Source organism: Cupressus sempervirens, chromosome 6 (assembly GCF_028749045.1).
Source record: "Cupressus sempervirens isolate cs-2001-9-10 chromosome 6, ASM2874904v1, whole genome shotgun sequence".
In the NCBI taxonomy this organism is placed as follows: Eukaryota; Viridiplantae; Streptophyta; class Pinopsida; order Cupressales; family Cupressaceae; genus Cupressus; species Cupressus sempervirens.
The window spans coordinates 177,956,751-177,979,816 of record NC_143123.1 but is presented as its reverse complement, the minus strand read 5'-3'; the positions used below and the strand labels follow the sequence as shown (position 1 = coordinate 177,979,816).

General features: G+C 34.2%; 1 protein-coding gene across 1 annotated transcript; it reads left to right on the top strand.

Annotated features, from left to right (window-relative positions):
• The first annotated feature begins 318 nt into the window (after nucleotides 1-318).
• On the top strand, nucleotides 319-23,020 carry LOC149551826 (cytochrome c oxidase-like protein). The gene is made up of 4 exons (XM_089787328.1): nucleotides 319-632; nucleotides 2,849-2,955; nucleotides 18,269-18,311; nucleotides 22,636-23,020. The coding sequence occupies exons 1-4, from the start codon at nucleotides 506-508 to the stop codon at nucleotides 22,680-22,682; spliced, it is 324 nt and encodes a 107-aa protein (XP_089643454.1). The 5' UTR covers nucleotides 319-505; the 3' UTR covers nucleotides 22,683-23,020.
• Nucleotides 23,021-23,066: the final 46 nt, after the last annotated feature.

Genomic DNA, 23,066 nt, shown 5'->3' with positions numbered 1-23,066 from the left:
TAACATTACAATCTTATTCTAATTGGATTTTTGGTCCCTATAAAACCAAATATACATTACACTCTTATTTACATTGGGTTTTTGGTCCTTGTAAAACCATTTTAAAATTACACTAAAACAATATACTATATCTTCCTCTTCTTTCTCTTATATGAAGATATTATCTATGGATACATTTAATGCTATTTTTTTCTTATTTTAGTGCACATTATATTACTTTTCACTAACCATGCTAGTCACTAAAACGGCAAGTACACGCCACTAGTGGCACTTGTTTGATATATTTTTATCCAATTAGTTATGGGCTCGCACCAGTTTAGGTATTTCTATTTTATATTATATTATATTTTATGCAATTAGTCTTGGATTCACCTTCGGTGCATTTCCTCTTGGAAAATTTTAATTGTGTAAAGAAACGACTAGAAAAGGGGAAGCAGTCGTCGCCGAGTTAAAAGGACATTGCGAAACTGCATTGACTAAAGGAAAAAAGGAGGGTGGTTTTGCGATGGCACAGGCACTGAGATCTCGAATGATTCCAGCCATTTTGAAGGCGAGATTCGCCCCATCTGCAAATTTGAGATCGGCAAATCTCAAACGATCTTTTGCTTCTTCAGCTGAGCATGATGATGCCTGTAAGTTCTCTGTGCAGTTAGGTTTCCGTCGTTATCGTTTTTCACCAATTAGATCAAGTATAACTTGTTATGGAATTTTAAATTAAGAGCATCAGATTTTTCGTGAACACTCTCATATTAAAAATCGATACAATGGTATCAATCGAACTGTAAAAATCTCGATACGTATCTGGATGTCTGTAAAAAGCCCTAAAACTGGGATTTTGGAATTTAATTTTGTACTTGGTGGTTCGCTTCTGTTTTTTTGATTGATTTATTTATTTCAGTCGGTTTTTTGAAAGGGTGGAGGATGAAGCTGGGAATAGAATCAGACTTTATTCTCAAATGTACATTATAATAGTTGTGCCACAATATCACTACATGCCTCCTGGAATTTTAGAATGTCTTACTGCGTATAATATCCAAACCTTGATCATGCCCTCGCGAATGTCCATCGTTACCCTTAGACAACATCTCCTTATACAAGTGAATGCTTTTCCTATGATTGCCATTCATATCAAAAAAACATTGTTGGACATGCCCAAATTTATGGTTTCTCTGTTGAACACTTTCAAATTGGAGATTTGTACATGGTTTTAGACCGTGAATGATTTTTACCATGTTGATGTTTCTGTTTTCGAAATCTTACTCAGGGTTCATTAGGCTCGGTAAACGATGGTAATCTGTATTTTTACTAGCCCTTTCTAGACAGTGAATGGATTTTATTATTCACTGCTCTGGTTTGAATCTTATAAAGAGAGCATCAGGCTCTATAATATATTTTTTGATCTGTTAGACATTACCTGAACCATAGAAGCAAATATCATTCTGGGAAATAGCTTGGTAAGCCAAAAGATAAAGTCTTACACAATTTATTGTAATTAAATTGGGTCAGGCTAAGTAATTTTTTTAAAGAAATCCCAAACCTAGATTTTATGATTGAAATGTGAAATTTAAGCCCCCAGTTTTCCTGTCATCAATCGTGATTTATCAGTCCAATCAGTTTGACCAATTTTGCAAAGCTTACAAAAATTTGCGGGGAAAAACTTTTTGTAGGGGTCTAGGATTTCTTTTTTACAAATTTTAATGATTTTTCAGAGATTTCTGCTTCTATGATTGAACTAAGCGTCATTGATGGTAATATGAATTTGTATGTAATGACCCCACTGGGCCTTAGAAAACTATTGCTGGTAGTTTGGTTTTCTTCTCACCTTTCCTCAGTTTTCTTTTTCTGATCTACAGTGCCTTTGGGATTGTAGATATTCCATTACTTTGCAAAGTTAACATTTTGTGAAAAAGGAGTGAATATTTTATTGTAATTAGCAAATAAATATACAATTCGTAAGTTTTTAAAAGAATTTTGCATGTTGACCTAGGTTTAGTGACGGTAATGGGGAGTTTGTGCTTAATGCATAATCACTGGGAGATGCATCTCCCCCCTCTGCGACACGTCTTAGAGACTAGATGCATCTCCAAGACCTTGCACGACTCCAGAGTCTTCAAAATTGAGTGGAGACTTTGATTCCTCCCAGTATGCCGCCAAGAGATTTGAAGTCTCCCATGCGCCTCAGAAGGGAAAAAACTCATTTGAAACAAAATATTTCATTTTGAGTCTTTGATCATCATTTTAGGCCTGACGACTTTGCATTTGAACTATTTGGTTCTATATGAAACAATATTAAATGAGTAAATGACATTACTATTAGACAGTAGACTATATGATATGTCATGTTTTGATTCAATGGTTTTAAAATTTCAATGTGAATACTTAGAACTTTCTATTGTTCTTATTTTCCAATTTCAAAAATCTACGTTATGATATTTCTTGGGAATTATTAAATTATATAAACAAAATTGCTGCCTCCAAGTACCCCGTCTCCTATTCCATACCAGTATTGCTGCCAGTTCTGGTTCCGGAGGCCTCCAAGCCTGCCTGTCGCCAGGTGACTATGGTTCAATGGTCCAATGGGTGTTGGAAACTCCTGTTGATAGTTTGGTTCCTTTGTTGCCTTTCTCGTATTTGTTTGGAGTACCGATATTTCTTTACTCAGCACTTTTAAAATTTTATGCAAAAAGAGTAGATTGTTTATTATAATTAGCAAAGGAATATACATGTATGAATGTCTGAGCCTTGACTACATTGGTTTTTTATGTTGTGTAAAATTGTAGCTCATTTTGTCAGCCATTCACTATAATTTAATTTTATAAACTACTAATGCCACACTGGTTTTTATCAGATGAAACTGAGAAGTGGAAAAGAATAACTATTGCAGGAATAATTGCATGCACTGCATTGGCAATCTATGACTTATCTGGTGAACATGAACATTTTGAGGAACCTCCAGTAAGTTCAACTATTTACTCATAATGTTTAAATAATTAAGTGACCATGTAGCTGCAAGACTAAAATTTGTTTCAGTTTATAATTTTTCTCGTTTGAAATTTCTTGAATTAGTCTTGTTTCTAGTAGATATCATGAACTGATCCCCGCTGAGGCCAAGAGCTGCATGGAGGACATTGTACCAGTAAATTTGTAAATTATGCTGAACATGCAATATAACTGTAATAGATATACTTAGGAGCACCATTTCACAATCAATAGCGACAATGGTAGCAATTGATGCTCTTTCTACACTTTTTCAACTGATTATTATAAGTAAGAATATAATGTTTGAGTTGTAATCTACGGCATTGTTATTCCCGTTTTTTAATCCTGCGAAGGATTCTGTGGCATTGGAAATGTATGTAAATGATGGATTTTTATGTAGCCAACAATTATCTCTTTCAAATCAATGGAAGCGAGGGTGATCTACATTATAATGATGTACCAAAAGAGTTGTGAAAATAATGTTTGATATGCCATCTCTAATAGTTCTTGAATCATTGCCTGTCTTGTAAGGCGAAGTGTTTTTAGTTTTATAGACATGGACTCTAGTTTTGTGAAGGGCTCAGCTTATGGTGCATGTGGAGCCCGATGAAACAATGTGCATTTACATAGCATTTTGAAAGATGTGAATTTATGCTTTAGTTTGCTGAATGGGAATCAAGTGCTGCATAACGTACAAATTCATTTTAGGGGGTTTAAATATGGCTTGTGGAGGTGTAAACTTGCAATGAGGTGTTTTTGAGGTTTGGACTTGACTTGGGAAGGGTGGAATTGGAGGTGCTTGAGCTACTTTTGGATATTTGCAAGAGGCACAAATGTAATGTTGGAAGATGCAAATCTGCAACAATGTTTATTGGAGGTGTAAATTTTGCAAATTTTAGAGCTTGGAGATGTCTATCTACACTACTATTTATGGTGAATTTGAACTCCACAAGCTGCAAGGTAAATTTATCAATGAATTTGGAACAAATAGTCTGAACTTTTTTTTACAAAGTAGAGCTTAGATCATTGGTAATTTTTCTCAAAAAAACAATGACCGCTAATATCTTAGGTTTGAGACAAGTTGTTTTAAATTAACGAAACTAAACACTATAGCACACAAATATTGAAAGACCAATGTCTTGTTGATGTTGATGGTTCCATTCCTTGAGAAGGAATATAGGATGCATGTCATAGCTAAATCTGTAGGCACAAAATAGAGTCCATGCACATCGCATGGGTCATCGGGTGCACACCCGCTTCTCAAGGAGTACAAGGATTTCACATACTAGGACATGGGATTGCACCTATTCCATAAGTAAGCACCTGTCTTTATGCATGAAGGTTGAACATAAGATAGTGACTAGCCTTTTTGAGATTGAGAAAGAAAGGATGCAGACATATAAAAAGGAAGGGTGAATGCCCTCAACATATTGGCCTACACACCAAGGCAGTTGCTTCAGCACGTGGATGAGACTCCCATCTTTAACTATTCATAGCTCCAGGTGCTGGTACTTAATGAGGCAGATTGCATTTTGATATGGGATTCTCAAAATCATTGAATGCCAATCCTATCACAACTTCCAAGAAGAAATGGCAAACTTTGCTGTTCTCTGTAACTTAGACACAATCAGTGCAGGTTAAAAGGGCCAGAGCATATAGCTGTCCATGCTGAGTCCACAGTAGCTACTCCAGCACACCTACAACAAACTGCAATTATTGTTTCTCTCCCACAAAAACTTGATATGCTATGTAGTTTCATTAATAGCCATCGCAAATTAAAAAATACTGATATTCCATTCAAATTGCAAGCAGGTGAGGTTTGTTCAGGAATCTTTTAAGAAGTTACATCATGGTGTTCAAATAAGGTGTCTTCATGGGCGCATGAAACAGACTCAAAGATTATTGGTACTCTACCGATATACAGAGGAACAAGATTCTGTTCTCTGCAACAGATATTATTCCAAGAAGCTTGGACTTTCCATCTATTGATTGGATTGTGCAGGTGGATTGCCCAGGAGATGTACCATGTTATTTTCATTGTGTTGGACATACAGCCTGTTCACAACTGGAGATTCTTCTGTACTTATGGCTATGTGTTTTTCATTTAAAGCATTTTTGTGAGCTGGAAATCACCAAGTGTTAATTACAATGGCTTCATGAATACCAGGTTCTTTCTTCCAGAACTCATCCGCATCTGCAAATGAACTCATTTGAGTGATTTACACATATGAAACATGATGGTCCACAATGACAGGACTTTGGTCCACATCTGCCTGGAAGACAAAGCCCACTGAAAAAGAAGAGGCTATTGTATGAAGAGCCGTCAAAATTAAAATCAAACCAAATGATGTTTGAAGTTGCAGATAAATCATAAGATGTTGATAGAGATGTCAGAAATATTAAACGACAACAATGGAGGATGTAGGTGCCTCTTTTGAATTGTTTCGAGAAGGTGATAAAGCCCCGAACAATTGTCCATTGTAGAGGCTCGAAGAATGACCGTAATCAATACTAAATGGAAACTATAAGAATCCCAATATGAATGAAGTTGCAGAAACCATAGACAAGTCACTTACGTCAATGGAATGCAGAGACAAAACAAAATAATTTTGTCTTGTATGGCATCAACGGTTAAGGAAACAACATGACAATCGAATGAAATAATAATAAGAAACCTTCAGAAAATGTTGAGTGCGATTATATTCAGGCAAACTTCAAAGGAAAGAGGAATACATTTGAAAGAGGCGGCAGTAGCACATTCACACATCACGACATATGGCCAAGAGCACAGTAGATATACAATTTTGGCAATCCACGTCACTAACTAGAAGTATTCACAACATTTGGAAGTTCATGACAATTGTGAAGAAGATGCAATTATAATAAGAGGTACGATTAACTAAGGATCAAATATTATTTTAAGAAAGAAGGCACATCCATTCATAGTTGAAGAGTTGCATCCTTTCTATTTGTTTGATATAAAAGGAGGAAATATATGTCATTTGCAAATATGATAACAACACATATTTGAAAAAAACAAATAGAAGAAGAATACTTGTAAGGAGGAATAAGGAGCAAAATATGGCTTTGTAATATGCATAGTTTGTAGACTCGGACTCGGAGAGTACTCGGCAGGCCCAAAATTTCCAACTCGGCATATTCTCGACAAAAACTCGGGGAAAACTCGGCAACTCAAAAAGTCCAAAAATTTAAAATCTCTTAAAGAACCATATTTTTTTTTGTAGAATACAATTACAAAATGCATTAAATTAGTAATTGACATTTCAATAGAGAAAATGTGTAGTGTGATAGCACTAAAATGATGTGAAAAATGCATCTAATCCAATGTTTTTTCCTGCATCAACATTCTTACCTACATTTTTTTACACCTATAAATACGCGAGAGTTAAACTTGAGAGTACTCGCCCAGCAAAAAAACTTGGGAGTACTCCGCAACTTTGAGAGTACTCGGAGAGTTTGCAAACTATGGTAATATGAATTCAAATATTTTATTTTGATAATTAAATAAAAGGTCCTTTGTTTATTTTTATTATAGGAATGGAGATTTAAACATCAACTGATTTGCCCTTTATAATTATTTTTAAAATTCCATAAACAATTTAAATATTAGATAAGTGGACAGGGTCATTTATGGCATTTTAAACTCGATCATTATAGATATAGTGAAATATTGAATTGTTTATGTGTCTTTATCCAGTTTGTCTCCCCACCTTAGGAGTTGAAGTGCAATGTTGACTAGTTTAGAATTGCGTATATATACTTGCTTTGTCACGTTTGAATTTTTAAATTGTTTATAGTTCAAGTGCATAGAACTTTATAAAGTTGTAAGTGATAATCTTCATTGTAGTTGACTTTGTTGCTAAGATGAGTAGAGACGTTGGTCTTATTATTGAAGTCAGAAAATGTATATGTTCTTTCTTGCAAGCATCAAATCCATTCTTGACAAATATAATGCAAAATATTCATTCAATTTAAACATTCGACATTCAATCTCATTTTGATTGAGTTCAAGGACTTTACCAACCGAAGAACTCACTAAGCTTAAATTCGCTATATAAAAGTTGAAGTGAAGGTCTACCTGCCTAGGTGTAGTGGAACCTGAAGTGCAAGGGAATCAAGGTGATTCTCGTTCATTGGCCAGAATTGATTGTGGAATCCTATTGAGAAGTGGTAGGCTCTTGGATTTCCAATCTGTGGTTTTGGGGACCAATACAATAACTCATGAGATGTGCACAAACTCTTGTATATAAGAGCAGATTGTAGTGCAAATACCAAAGGACATACGTGTTTTCCGTAAAAATGGGAGAATGAGCATTGTGTTGGGATGCCTTTGGACTCTAGAAAATCATCTTCATGTTTATATAGCAAGTCGTTGTGTTGTCAGTATGGAGCTGGGAACTAAGCCAAATTGTTGTGTAAGAGTATGTGAGAGAATGAGAGAAGTTTTTTGCATCGATCAATATTGTTCCATTGTTCTCCCTAAGCTTGGTGGAGAACCTTGTATGCATGCATGGGTATACCAATAGGTTTATGAGATGTCTATACAGTAATATTGAGGAGGGGCTTGTGTGTATTTTACTCTCAATACTTTATATTTGTTGTGGACATATTGGTTAGGGTCAATGTTTAGAACTGTAGTTTCTCAATTTTTATAGGATGCTACCCTTCACTAACTTCTAGTGTAAATGCATGGTGATTGGATTGACAACTTTATGCAAACATAGAAGGAATTTATTGCAAGATGTAACATCTACAAGCATTAAAAACTCAATTTAAAGAAATGACATTATTAGATAAACAATAGAATTTGTTCTTCTAATTCAAGTTTGTGTGAAGTCAAGGAATCTATGTTTAATAATAACATTGAGGAATGGAGTGACTTGGATTTTAATGACCAACCAATATTAAAAAGTAAGGTCTTGTATAAATAACCAAAAAATCTGCAAGACAATCCTAGATGACAAGAAACTTTATGGCTTGAAATGTTGATGTTTTGTAGCTTTACTTGGATTATATATATATATATATGTAAAAAAAATTATGATAATGAAGAGACATGTTCGACAGAGGGACATGTCCGTTCTCTCACTCTCTTGTAAATAGAAGGGGATGTTGTAGTTGGAAAACACATAGCTTGACAGGTAGTGCCATTACACTTGTGGCGATCCTCAAAAAACCAATATGGTATCATAGTCAAGTTAAAATTCTAGAGAAGTAATCTAGGAGGCACAGTCACATTGGTGGAGTTATCTACATTTAACGAATCATGAAATTGCAGATCAGTCTTGAAAGGATGCAATATACTGGAAGGCTATGATATATAAGCACAAAACAATCACTAGAGGAGAGGAGGGGATTTGACACATTCCAAGAAAGATCCATTGAAAATTTTATTGGAAGCTCTTGTGCCTCAACATGAAATATTAATGTGGATTTAATCTAATTACCATTCATTGAGATAATCGAAATAAAAAGGTACCTGCACAAAGCCCACATGATTTGAAAATCAAGAAAACTACCATATGTGTGGCAACTAGTTCCATTATCAATCTGACCAAATCTTTCAAATTGCATAACAGGAAGAGAAGAAAATAAAAGAGCCACACTTGACTTTAATGGAAAGGAGGGGGTAATATGATTAAATAAATAATAAAAATGGATGTTAGTCCACCTGTACTTTCTGCATTTATTTAAAATCATTCATAAGTTGTGGGTCAGTATTCATGATCCTTTATTGATATACACATGTATAACTCAACAATGCATTTGTTGTAAACTTCTAACTTGTGGTAGGGTGCATGGAAGTATTATTATTTGCAAATAAATAAATAAAATAATGTGAAAGGAAAAAATCATATAAACATTGCATGAATAAAATGCGACTAGATTTGACATTAATGGGCCCACCTCCTCATATCGGCTGAGAAGATCAGTTGATAAGGAGAGCACAAACCACCAAACTTAGCAAAGAAATGACCTCCCCAAAAAGGTGGCAAAGGTGATGAACGATTGAGACAGAGTATTCAACCATAATAATGGCAAAGGCCCCAACAAATTACAAATCCATTCCAAATAAAAATATTAAGTATTTGCATAGACCTCGTGTATTGAGAAAGGGTGTGCCAAGTAATGATGACCCAATCGGTCTTATACATAATGACATCAACCTTTGATCTTAGAAAAGGAACAGTGTAGCAGAGAAATATTTAGGGAAAGTGAAGGGTTATGAGAGGAAGGAGCTACATTGGTGCTCATATATCTGGGTGTTCCCATCACTTATTCTTTTGTGATAGGTTAGTGTCTATGTAGGAAATCCCATTACTTATTCTTTTGTGATGGGTTAGTGTCTACGTGGGAAACATATGAATATTATCCTTAATGACATATTCTTGAGTATATTTCACCATATACAAAGGGACCCACTGCAAATTGAGCGATGACTAAATGTAGTAGATTTAATATGAGGTGATCCATCATGGAATATAATATGGTAAAATCAAGGTATGACTATATTTTAAAATAATATTTTATATTATATCTTAGTTATTTAAAGTATCACATTATCCCATTCTTACTATTGAAAATATAGAATAAAAAGTAATGTTATTGTTAGTAACAGGCATGAGATAAATTACTAACATCCTAATGATTGTTAACATTCTTATTTTTATTTTCAATACATATTATAAGAACTATTTGCCTTGATCTTTTCCTTCGAGAATGTTATTACGGGAAAAGGGAGATTGATATCAGATTCAGAGGGAGTTTGACACGTTTGTCTAAAGGAGCAGATAGAGGATATGTTTTAGTTAATTTATGAAGAACTTGATCATATCAGAATAAGAGGGAGTTTTGACTTCATTTAAACTTTCGGTATCATGTGTGTGACTGCATGATTTAATGGGCGCGAATTATGCTCCATAGAAAATGCACTAAAAGTAAATTTTTTTGTTTTTAGATCTCCATAAACATATTGTTTTTTTTTCAATTTTTTTGTTGTCTTTTTTATTACAAAACATAAAGACCATGAAGAACAAATGCTGAAAATTTCAGCAAAATTTATTGTGTTTTTGAGTTTTGACTTCATTTAAACTTTCGGTATCATGCATGTGACTACATGATTTAATGGGCAACAGCTATGTTCCAGAGAAAAGGCACTAAAAGTAAATTTTTTTTTTCCAGATCTCCATAAACACATATATATATTTTCAAATTTTTTGTTGTTTTTTTATTACAAAACATAAAGACCATGAAGAACAAATGCTGAAAATTTCAGCAAAATTTGTTGTGTTTTCAATTTTTTCAATTTTGGTCAAAAGTACATTTTGTCTGGAGCATAGCTGTGTTTGATTTAATGGGGGCCTAGCCATTGTGTATATCATGAGGGACTGACGACCTCCAAATGATCATCACTTATATTTGTAGAAGTTATTGAAAGGTGATGATCTTTAAATAACTTAATTTTCTATTATGATGAATATCTACTGATGTCTATGCAGATCATGATAGGTTATACTTAGCATCTATGTCACAAAGTTCGCCAAGTTTTTGGCTCCAAGTTTGAAATTCAATGAACCTAAAAAATAAAGAAAAAATTCATATAAATTTGTCCCAAATTTGTCTTAGGTCGCAGGTCATCGTTTTCGCAACTGTGACTGTAGGTCACATGTCATCATGTTTGTAACCATGAGTGCAAGTAGCAGGTCGTGGGTAACAAATCCTCCAACCTCTCTGCTTTCTCATCTACTTTCAAGGCATTAACCTCTCTGCTTCCTGTCTGCTTTCAATGTCTCTTGAATGCCCTGCAACAAACAACATCTGATGAAAACTTGGCTTTCATTCCTCTCCATTGGCAAAGGCATTTGAAGAAAACTCGAATCCATTCCTCTTTGTTGGTGGTTTGGGCATGATTATATTGTTTTTAATGTTCAAAGACTATTAAATTTTAGGTTTTGGTTAATAGTTTTAAAATTTGATTATAGTATGTTTAATGTTTTGAGATTATTTAACTTTAGATTTAGTTAATAGTTATAATTTTTTATTATCATATGTTTTGCTATTGCTATTAATTTATTACTGTTATTAATTTTATATTATTTATTAAATATTAAAACATTTTAATATTATTTTATATTATATAATAATAAATAGCATATATTTATAATTAAACATATCAATACTTATATTATTTTATCAATTATTAAAATATATAATAATAAAAACAACATAAACTTATTTTTTTTGAAAATTGCATTAGGCAAATTTAATGTTGATTATTTTTCGATTTTTTTGACTTGTCATAGTTCATCCGAATTTCATAGTCGTCAAAGTTAAACTCTAACTTGTACCTTGTGACTTAGCTTGGCATGGTGGATGTTATATGGTAAGCATTACGAGAATGTGCGTGCATGTACCCTATAAAACAATTTTTTTTGTTTTTCGAGTACATGGTGAATGTTATGCAAATTGATGTTTTGGGAGGCCATCACTCAAAGAGTATTTGGTGAATATTATTGATATTTTGGAAGACCAACACTCATGATATCAATTTCGATATTAAACATTTTTGAGTAATTGGTGACTATCATGTATTTTGGGAGACCAATACTCATGATATCAAAACTTTTGACTACTTGGTGAATATTGAATGTTGATATTCTAAGAGACCAATACTCATGATATCAAATGTGATATCAAACCTTATTAAGTAAAATTGGTGAATATCATATGTTGATATTCTAGAAGACCAATACTCATGATATTAAATATGATATCAAAATGTTGAATATCTTCTTATAAATTTTTTTCTTATATTACATTGAGGTAATATATGGTCATGTGTTTATCCTTCTCACTAAGAGGGAGTGTTGATTTTTTGTAGCTTTACTCAGATAAATTATATATATATATATATATATATATATATATATATATATATATATATATATATATATATATATATATGAGTTTAATTATGATAATGAATAAACATGTCCCATCTCTCACTCTCTTATAAACATAAGGGGAGGTTGCAGTTGGAAAACACATTCTTTACACTTGCAGCAATCCTCAGAAAACCAACATGAAATTAAAAAAAATCCTCAAAAAAAATTCCCAAACATTTCTTACAATTTCTTCTCCAAAATAATAATCACCTTTCTCTTGCATAAATTCCCTTTCCTCAAATTAACTAATTAATTTTGTGCAAAATACCCACTTTTGCCTAGATGTCCCCTCGTAGACACAACTTAAAATACTTTTAAATAAATAAATATACTTCAATTGCCTCTTTAACTTTTCCTCCTTAAGGTATAATTATTTAATTAATTGACCAAATCACCAATATGTTATTGAGGACCTTGGATGATAATGATGAACGGAAGCAACTTGGCAGTCGCCTTAAAATAGCATGCTAGTCTCTAATTACGATCACTGACCTGATTAATTACTAAGTATTTTTTGTGACATCCATTTTGTCTTACATTGAAATATATCTCAAGTTTCAATGCAACCATTCACAAATTGTCATTCACTCTCTCTCATCTTCCATGAGTTTCCTTAAGGAGCCCAATCACTATCAATAGTCTTTGTCCATGTGTAAAATGCTTGATACATTGTTTCTCTTCAGTGTGAATCCTCTTGAGCATTTGCTATTTGAATGCTTTGATATTAGAAGTGTATTGGCAGAGAAAGAAAACCTTATCTTCTGTATAATTGGAAATGGTTATCAATTGTAGATTTCACTTCACCACTAGACATTGGAAAGCAGATCAAAAAATGTGACCCCCTTTAGAGCTTAAATCTGATTAGCACGACCCAAGTAGATGGGAGCGACCAATGTAGGATCTAGGTTCTTTAGGGATGTTGATTCAAGGATCCTTGGCTTTTCGTTTAATGTATACAAATGCAAATAGGTACGTGTAAGTGTTTATGGAAAGGAAAGGACAATAAAGGAAACACAAAACAAGATAGCTGGTCTAGGGTATCAAAGCAAGTGCTAAGGAAGAGAGAAGATGAAGATGAACTCACCTTGAGGGCTAGTAGGGGAATCAACTTTGGATCTGTAGAAACCTTGTCAAATTCTACAAGACCGGGAATAGATTGGGATTCAGAAACTTGAAGGTTGGAGCTTTCTACTGTAAAAAAATGAGTGTTGGAGGAACAAGTTGAACTTGGGTAAACTTTCAAATTATATAGGTCGAATATGAGGTGACCTATACTTGGGAGGGGTAAATCGGGAGGTCTCAAGACCCTAAATGTAACTGCACTTCCAAATCTGCAAATTTGGATTTGAAACTCCACGAATTTGCACCTGTACACTAAAAAGGAGGGGAAATCATTGGGAGGGAAGGGCTTGCCTTAGTTAAGCCCCCATTTAGGAATAAACCTCTAATTGAAATAAAGGAAATGCTATCATATAGTATAGATTGAACAACAATGAAGTATATCGTACCATGTAAATGCAACTTTGCTCAATATGTGATCAAACATGTTGATGCAATAGCTTTGACTCAACACAAAAATCAAAAGGAAATCATGTAAGAACCTCGTGTAGTAGATGCTTGTAATTCACCTCAATGTTGGATTGAAGATGAGGAGAGAGCTTGAATGGATAAATGTAGAGCTCCTTCCTTGATAATCGACTCCTTTGTCTCAAATGAAGGAAGAATCTAGATCTATAGAAGGAAATGTATGTTTGATGGATTATAGATGAATGCCTTATGAATGTTTGCTTGCTTGAACTAACGTACAATAGCTTGCTTGTAGATGGATTGCTTGAGTGTGAATTTCATGCAAGTGATTGATTGAGATGTGAAAATGAAGAGATGAAGCCTCTTTTTATAGTGACTTTGGGGTTGATTTCTATGATGGCTGACTCCATTGGGGAGGAAAAAGAAAATACTTTGCATCGGGCCTAGAAACTCCCCAAAATTAAGGCCTCGAGGTATAGGTTGCATTAAGTAAGACCTATATTGGTATAGGTTGCCCCATGTGCGACCTATACCTGGAATGGTTAATTTTGAGGTAAATTGTGTGAGATCCAAGAAGCATTTAAAGTTTCGGGGAGAAATGGAAAGAGGAGTGAGAAAATCAAATGTAAAGGCTGAAATGGGGCCAAGAGTGAAAGTAAATTAGGTAAATGGATGGATACATGAGAAATTGTGCATAAAAATTAGAGCCAAATTTGAGTTTTGAGGATAATTGAAAACAGGAGAAGCAACAGTCATTGTTTGTTAGGAAGTTGAATGTTTGCAAAAAAGCGATAAACTGCCCTAATCACATTGCTACCCAAAAATAACTTCCAGCATGCTGTCAACTTCAGGACTGCCTTGGAATAAGTGGTGTAATTATTATCCGTCTTAGAAAATCTTGTAATGATGTTCTGGATCATTGTGAAGACAATTTTTGAAACTTACCCCACCCCTCCCCTCCCCCCCAATTCTGCTGCCTTCTCACAACAACTAAGATCTTGCTGTGTAACAGTTAGTGTTTGGTTGCCATAGTTCACCAATAAATCAAGCTTTCAATTGTAGGCAATTGTTAGAAATAATAGCCCACCAAGATAACTAAGAGGTGGGGGGGGGATCAGTTATCCGGTTAAAACATTTATCAACCATAATTAATCTTAACCATTCAATCAAAGTAAACAGCAACCATAATAAGATGCACATACACAATTACACCAGATTTGTTAACTAGGGAAACCCTTGATCAGAGGGAAAGCCCCGGTGGGAATGATGACCATAAAGATATATTGATATATATATTCTTTGTTAGAGGGTGGACTCTGTTAGGAATCTATAAACACATTCAATACATTAGAGTCTTTGTTAGGAGACTTTGAATCCCTATTAGTTGTGCCAACCTTGTTAGGAGTTGAAGAGGGCAGAAGGACCCACTGTCCAAACAACTTTTGGGGCAAGACCACTAAACTTCACTGTCCAACTGATCTCTCAACTATTCCTTGCATAATAATTGTTTGTACTGTGCTTTATCCTCTTTCCTTTGTCTTGTCAACTGGACCAATCATTTTTAGACCTTGTAGACCAAGTCACAAACCTCGGATCTCAAAATAAAACCTTGGCAACGAAAGTTTTTTCCAACTTTGCTCTGCTCGCATATCAACTTGTTTCTCTTCTATTCTGCTCTTTGTACTTCATGCAATCCTTCATTCATAATAGAGGAAAATGTCCTTTATACCGAATGATGACCATAAAGATATATTGATATATATATTCTTTGTTAGAGGGTGGACTCTGTTAGGAATCTATAAACACATTCAATACTTTGCTCTGCTCACATATCAACTTGTTAGAGGGAAAACCCCGGTGGGAATGATGACCATAAAGATATATTGATATATATATTCTTTGTTAGAGGGTGGACTATGTTAGGAATCTATAAACACATTCAATACATAAGAGTCTCTGTTAGGAGACTTTGAATCCCTATTAGTTGTGCCAACCTTGTTAGGAGTTGAAGAAGGCAGAAGGACCCATTGTCCAAACAACTTTTGGGGCAAGACCACTAAACTTCATTGTCCAGTTGATCTCTCAACTATTCCTTGCATAATAATTGTTTGTACTGTGCTTTATCCTCTTTCCTTTGTCTTGTCAACTGGACCAATCATTTTTAGACCTTGTAGACCAAGTCACAAACCTCGGATCTCAAAATAAAACCTCGGCAACGAAAGTTTTCTCCAACTTTGCTCTGCTCGCATATCAACTTGTTTCTCTTCTATTCTGCTCTTTGTACTTCACGCAATCCTTCATTCATAATAGAGGAAAATGTCCTTTATACCGAATCCTTAAAACAATTCCTTGCGTCGACCATTACACCTTTTCAATTAATTATTATAGGACCTCATTAAGAACATGTTATACTTAGCAATAACATCAATCTATCACCTTGTAACTTGAATAACTTTCTGTATGTGTAATATTATGACGAGCGAACTTAGCCACGCCATCGTCAACATGTCTTCTACACACCTTTAACCTTGCATCTCAGAATAACAACTCTGCTAAGAGATATAACAAGTTTACCAGAACATGCTTTTGTAAACTCCTCAGAACAGTCTTCACTAAAACTTGCATAATTTCTTCCAGACTTAAATGTCTTATGCTTTTGAGGTTAGCTACATATACTAGACACTTAGTAGTATCTCCCGTTAACCTCGCCTAGTGAAAATACTCAACGATCTGTCCGTAGCAACTTGATGTTTCTGCTGTTCTTCTGTCAGATACCATAAAAAACTGCTATGTTGACATCAATGACAAACATAGTCATGAATGTAACATATTATCATAATGATGATCTAATCATGTTTTTAAAGTACTCCTCCATAGGAATATCATCAACATTCATGCTTCCAACCACAATATCATCATTGGGAACCCCTTTGCTTTGGATGGGAGTTATTCCTTGAACCCAATCAACCATGTTTTTTGTAGGCCCCCTACATGTCTGCATTTCCATCTGATGAATTATTACGTCTTTCTTATGCTCCTCTAATGACCCTGGGCTGATTTTTCCAAAGATGGTAAAGTGAATTCTTTATCCTCATCTACCATTGAAGACTCAAAACATCTTGAATTATCCACATTAACCATTGAATAGACTTTCATGTATGTTGGCAAAACAAGACAGAAGGTATTTTTATTGACTTATTTTAGAATTGAAATTTGAAACAAATTATAATTTACTTTACAACTAAACTTGATCACCCATCTTGAATGCTTGCTTGGCAGAGGATTGGTCATGCTCCCCCTTATTAATACTTCTCTTGGCTTTCTTTAAGATTCTTGTGTGCCTAGAGTTGTCTAATATTTTCAATGAACATATCCTTATCCACTGTTGAGTCATTAACCTCAAACCTCTTTTTTGTATGGCTTGCCCACAAGAACATCTAGCAGGCTAGGAGGTAAAATATCTCAAATGATGAAAGATTTGTGGATGGAATGCATTGTTGATTATATCAATATTGAACGTATGCTATTCACTCATACCTGGAATAATTGAACCAAAGTTCAATTTATCACTTCAATTTGTCTAGCCGTCTTTGGTAGGAAAGGCGTGCTTTTTCTTTTAAAACTTAATATGTATCTTCTAAACTGCACATCGAAATTTACCAAGAAACCTGGAATCTCAGTTGGAAATGATGCTTTGAGGCAAACCAAAGTGAATCCATAAATTTGCAATAAACAATTCAACTGCATCCTCTCCTGTCAAATTCCTCTATATTGAATTAAAAAACAAGTATAACATAATGTATCAAATACCTCAAATAGGTAATCATCCGCTTCCAGGGATTACAGACGGCCCACCAACAAAATCTATTGAAAAGCTCTCGTTTCGAGAAGTTGTGACTAGCAGTGTTTGATGCAAATCATAATCTATGATTGTTTGGCTCTTTGTAAGGAACACTACTGCAATCCTACTAGAAATGGATTTTAAATCACACATTGACTTTCCAAACTTGCTCTGATCCAAAACTGTTCAACTATTATGGATCTCTAGTGCTAGCTCCTTGAACAATCTTTATATGAGTGCAGTTAGTTTAGAATGGTCCTTCAAATCCTATGGACAGTTGAGGGAAGCAAATAATCACAATTCTAAAGCAATGGAAAACATGAAAACGGAGTTAACACCCATACTTTACAGTTAAAATGTAATTAATCTACACTATCTCATAAAAGTTCACACATACTTTAACAGTTAAACCATAATTAATCTATGTAAAGTAACAAGAATGCATGATGCCATAGTTTAACAGAGCAGGAAAGTACATGGCAATGCTCAAAGCATAAATAGGGGCCTTCATTGTTTTTAGGAAGACAGTTTATATTGCTTTCTGCCAAGAATGTGAAAAAGTAAGCCATGACACCAAGCATCTAGCCTACTGTAAGTACCATAATCTGATCAGCAATTTTTAAGAGTGTTTACCTTCTGTGATGTTTGCAAGTGCAATTTGTATTTTTTAAACTTAAAAATATTTTGTGTTTCTTTTCATCAGCCAAATTATTACAAAGAGGGACTTGCAACATTTGACATTTTGTAACATCTTGTGATATTTCATATACACAGTGTCTAAACTTCTACAGCACCAAAATTTGGTCAATTTTTTCCTTATAATATGTGGCATCTGTTTTTAATTTATTAATACATGATCACATATATATTATTTTTCTGTTTGACATGGTTTGTTGAAATTCTCAGTATTTGTTGTATCTGAAGGTTTGATTTACTTTTTTGTCTTATTTTGCAGCCTTATCCATACTTGCATATCCGGAACAAAGAATTTCCATGGGGTAAGATTTGATTACTATCTTTCTAATTCACAAGGTTGCTTGTGGCACTTATATATGTGACATGCTATGTAGCAGAATCATGTCACATTTTAAACCCAAAATAGAAGAATTTCATAGTTTGGATTTGACTTAAGATTTGTTTTGGTATTGTAGAACTACTCTATACATTTTTGTGTGAAATGCATAGCTTCATGGGAACATGGGATGAGCCATGCTTACTATTGCACTAACTCTAAGGAAGATTACAGGGCACTAGAATTATAGAATCATAAAATTTATTTATACTGGGTTCTGGCTGAAGTTTGCTTAAGCATACTACTCTGAAGTCAAGGGTACTATTTTGAAGCACAATATATGTATATTAGAATCTGGACTTGATTCATATAAAAGCAGATAATTATATTTTACTAATTGTCCAGTGCCTCACAAATAATGCGATAGCAGAATGTTCATAATAGCATACATGCTTATTACTAACCTATAAAGCCAACTGACCTAGACAACAGACTATGAGTTTTCATCTTGGATTTTTCAATGCTTGGAAAAGCTTTACTACATTTTACATCTGAATGGTTGTTTTTACCTAGTATTCATTTAACTGTTTTCAGATCACATCAGCGTCTAGTCTTTTAAGTATAAGGTAGAATATAGAACTATCTTCTCATTTGCATTTTTAACCATCTACAACTCTTACTGTTTTTGCTTTTTGGTTTCCTTCCTATTATCCCCATCATTTTTCCAAGCCAGCTGGGCATGGATTTGCTGGAGATTTTACACGGTTTCTTATGAGTCTTTATGACAACTAACATATCCTGCCTTGCAATGTTTTAATAATATATGCTACAAATGTATTGCTCCCCTGCTTGACATAACTTTGTCATGCAACTGTCTTCAATTCCTTGCTATCTAATTGGTTATCTTCTGCTCTGACTTGTTGAGCTACTAATCTTTATTAATCGCCATCGTTTAAATCATGTAGGGCACAAATCAATTTTTTTTAAAGTCAATATAAGGCTTGCTTCGACATCAAATTCTTTATATAATGTGGACATCATTATGCTTTCACTTTCCATTGAATAGCTAACTTTAATACGTTCTAGATTCTGTTACTAGATTTCATGAGCATAATAAACTTATATATTATCTATAGATCCTTGCTGGGAAGATATTAGGATCAGTTTTTGAACTGTGGCCTCATGAAAACAAGTATGGACTACTCTCTTTTAAACTAAGATACCGATGCTTGCCAGTTTGGCCAGGGTGCGGGTGCGGATGCGTGGTGATGTGTGGATGCTTTTGGAAGCATTACAGAGGTGGGCAGGAAGTGTGGCTTCTGCCTGTGGGTGCTTGTGGCAAAGCATCCATCAAGCATCCGTCAAGCATCTGGGTGAATCCGCAGAGCATCCACACTTTTTAGGCCCCAAGTCACTTAAGTGACAATAAAACATGTGTTAAAATGATTTTTTTATTATATTTTGTCTCCTTTTTGCTCCAAAACCCTAAAACGGCCTTAATATAAGCCATTCATTGCTCATTCCTCTCATTTTGTTTGCAGCTGGGCTCGCTTCTCATTTGGTCTCCATTTTGACATTTTGCATGTGTTAATTGCTATGGACTGGTTTATTTTTCATTTTATATATTTCTTGCATTTGTTTTCATACATAAATTATATTATTATAGTATATATATATATATATATATATTTAAAAAAATATATATTTATATATGGACACACCCAAACGCATCCAAAATCCCCCCCAAAAAAAATCTGTGCATCCGCGCATCAGCACCCCGCACCTGCATTAGCATCAGAACTAGCATCAGTAACTTGGCTTCTATACCTTAGGTATTCCCCATTATCACTTCTGAAGACACCAACTGCCCTTCGATTCCAGTTTAGTTCTTTAGCCAAAATAAAAGACACAAGTGAAGGCAATGATTATGTTACATTTTTATTAATTTTTTTTGTTACTGGCCATAGAAATTTATCATCTGCCCTATTTTTAGTTGGTATCTCAATTTTGTGTCTAATCCATAGTTGGAAACAAACCAAACTCACAGCTCGGCAAAAATAAATTTGCAGAGTTTTTCAGAAGAACTCTTTCATTTTTTCTTTTTTTGAAACTAGCCACGTTTTTCCTGATTTTTTCAGAAAACTGGCTGAATTTTTCGTGAGTTTTTTTCTTGGGCTCTTAGAGTTTTTTATATGCTGAGTTTTCCAACTACTGTCTAATCAAAATACATTGTATATATGATTTTGAATAATTAAACCTTTATATCATTTGTATAATATTACTACTAATTGATTCTCAGTCTATGCTTTAAAATTCAATGGTTGTTACTTGATTTGGTTTTAACTTTTAACAGATCAGAATCATCTTTCACCATATACTGAGATGTTGAAAATGCTTGTGTACCTTTCAGAAAATCTGATTTACCCCTCAATTTCTACCTCAAGCCAGGTTAGTAGGCCCTCATCTCTTGTCAAATGCAGCTCTAAAAGAGTTCTTTGATGTCGTAGAGGAAAGGTTGTCTAATCATATTATAGGCCTCCATGGACACATTTTATTCAGAACAAAATCTTCCACTACAGTAAGGTGGGGTGCATATGATAGTTCTTGCTCTACCAGTGAAAAATTTGTCAAGAAATTTTGCCACAAATTAGTTTGTTACCTCACATCATCTTTAGAGGAGTTTCACTATGGCTAAGTTTAGGATTTGCAGTCAATTTTGATTCAGCATTGAATGTTATATTATCTCTCATCAATTTTTTAAATATTTGTAACACCATGCCTCTTCCTTCAAAAATATCTTCTAGATGTTGACACGAGTGCTCTCAAACATGAGGATCTTTAAAAAAATATCATAAATATTTTTTGGATATATATTTGGATCAATCCACAAAATACTCTGGCTCTGAGTCATCAGTGTAACTTCAAATCAGGCACGGGCTACTCTAATTTTGGCTCACTAAGTGTATTGGATGGCTATGCTCTGGATTTAGTTAGCTTCTGCTCAATAACAATGTGTTCTGCAAGAGCCATTATTTCATTTTCTTGATGCTGGCTCTTTTTTTTTTATCAAAAGAAAGAAAAATGTTTAATGCCTTAGAAAGTGCTTAACTCGTTTATCGTTACATCATCCTTATTGTACTCAACTCATTGTTGCATCATCCCCGTTGTTGAGGGGGTTGTATCACGAGTAAAACTAGTGTTCTTGAAGTGTTGTTGTACTCAACTGATTGTTGCATCATCGCCGTTGTTGAGGGGGTTGTATCATGAGTCAAACTAGTGTTTTTGAAGTTTTGGTTTCTTTGATCCAACAGTGGGGAATGCAGAGAGGCATCTAAAATATCTCCTACCCTGTACACTGTCCAATTGATTGCAACTTCATGTGCAAAGATATGCCTACATCTATTGCCCTGCAGAGGATCCCCTGGTTCTGTCATTGCTGATCAACATTTTACATATGACTGATTGACAGGATATTCACTTGTTATTTCTGGATTTGATTGTGTATGAAAATTATATTTTAGCTGAAATAACAAGTGAATATTGGCATGGAATGTCAAAATCTGATAGCATTAATGGTTGACAATGTGTTAGTTCAGGTTTTTGATATAGTTACTATGTTTTTTGGTATTAACAATTCACATAAATAAGTTAGACAGTTTCAAGTCCGGGAGCCTATAACAGAGGATGTATTATGACGCGATTCTAAGAATTTTGTTTTGGTGTTAAACTCTTTGAAGAACACAACTATACACATTGTAAGGCAATGGATGAAACTTTGGATATTGATTGGGATGATATGGTTATCACTACAATATTTGTTAAAGGCAATATAGATTATCTATTGTTCCACAATTTACAAAAATAAATTTATAATTTCAAAGTCTGGGATCATTAATAACGGATATCTTAAGTTGACATGGTGTTAGTTCAGGTTTTTGATATAGTTGCATGTTTTTAGGTATTAACAATTCACATAAATTAGTTGGCAGTTTCAAGACTGGGAGCCCATAACAGAGGATGTATTATGACGCGATTCTAGGAACTTTGTTTTGGTGTTAAACTTTTTGAAGAACACAACTATACACATTGTAAGGCAATGAATGAAACTTTGGTTATTGATTGGGATGATTGGGTATTGCTGGAATATTTGTTAAAGGCAATATAGATTATCTATTGTTCCACAATTTACAAAAATAAATTTATAATTTCAAAGTCTGGGATCACTAATAACGGTTATCTTAATGCTGTGATTTATAGGATAATTTTTTGTTACTAATTTACTTTTTTTTTGGGTTTACTGTGCATGCTAGGTCCTGATGGACTCTTCGAGAGGAAGAAACATCACTCTGAACACTAATTGCTAAGATTTATACTCTGGACAAGCAGATTTAGGCATCTTGGATATGTATGGTCGAGGCTTCCCATTTGATCCTCAGATATTTCTTTACTTGCAGAACTGTGAATGATTTCAAGATGAATATTCAATAATACTGGATACTCTGGATTCAGATTTGAGTTTCTTCTCTTATTTTGCTTTTTGCGCATGCTGGCTAAGGAAAACAGGCCCTGCTGTTTGAAACAATGAGCCCGGTCATTTGCTCCACGTAGAAACTACTATTCACTATTCCGTCTGCTTAACTTGGATTGTGCTTTTTAAATCATTAAGCTTATGCGTTATTTTGGGCATTTTATCAACTGCTTTTATAGGATAAAATCGCGATGAAATGATAACTTATGAGAC

What these genes read in the sequence shown, in the direction of transcription:
- LOC149551826 (XM_089787328.1), top strand. Translation starts at nt 506, where the DNA reads ATGGCACAGGCACTGAGATCTCGAATGATTCCAGCCATTTTGAAGGCG. An exon ending in AGCTGAGCATGATGATGCCT is followed by an intron (nt 633 to 2,848) that starts GTAAGTTCTCTG and finishes GGTTTTTATCAG; the next exon opens with ATGAAACTGAGAAGTGGAAA. An exon ending in AACATTTTGAGGAACCTCCA is followed by an intron (nt 2,956 to 18,268) that starts GTAAGTTCAACT and finishes CTTATTTTGCAG; the next exon opens with CCTTATCCATACTTGCATAT.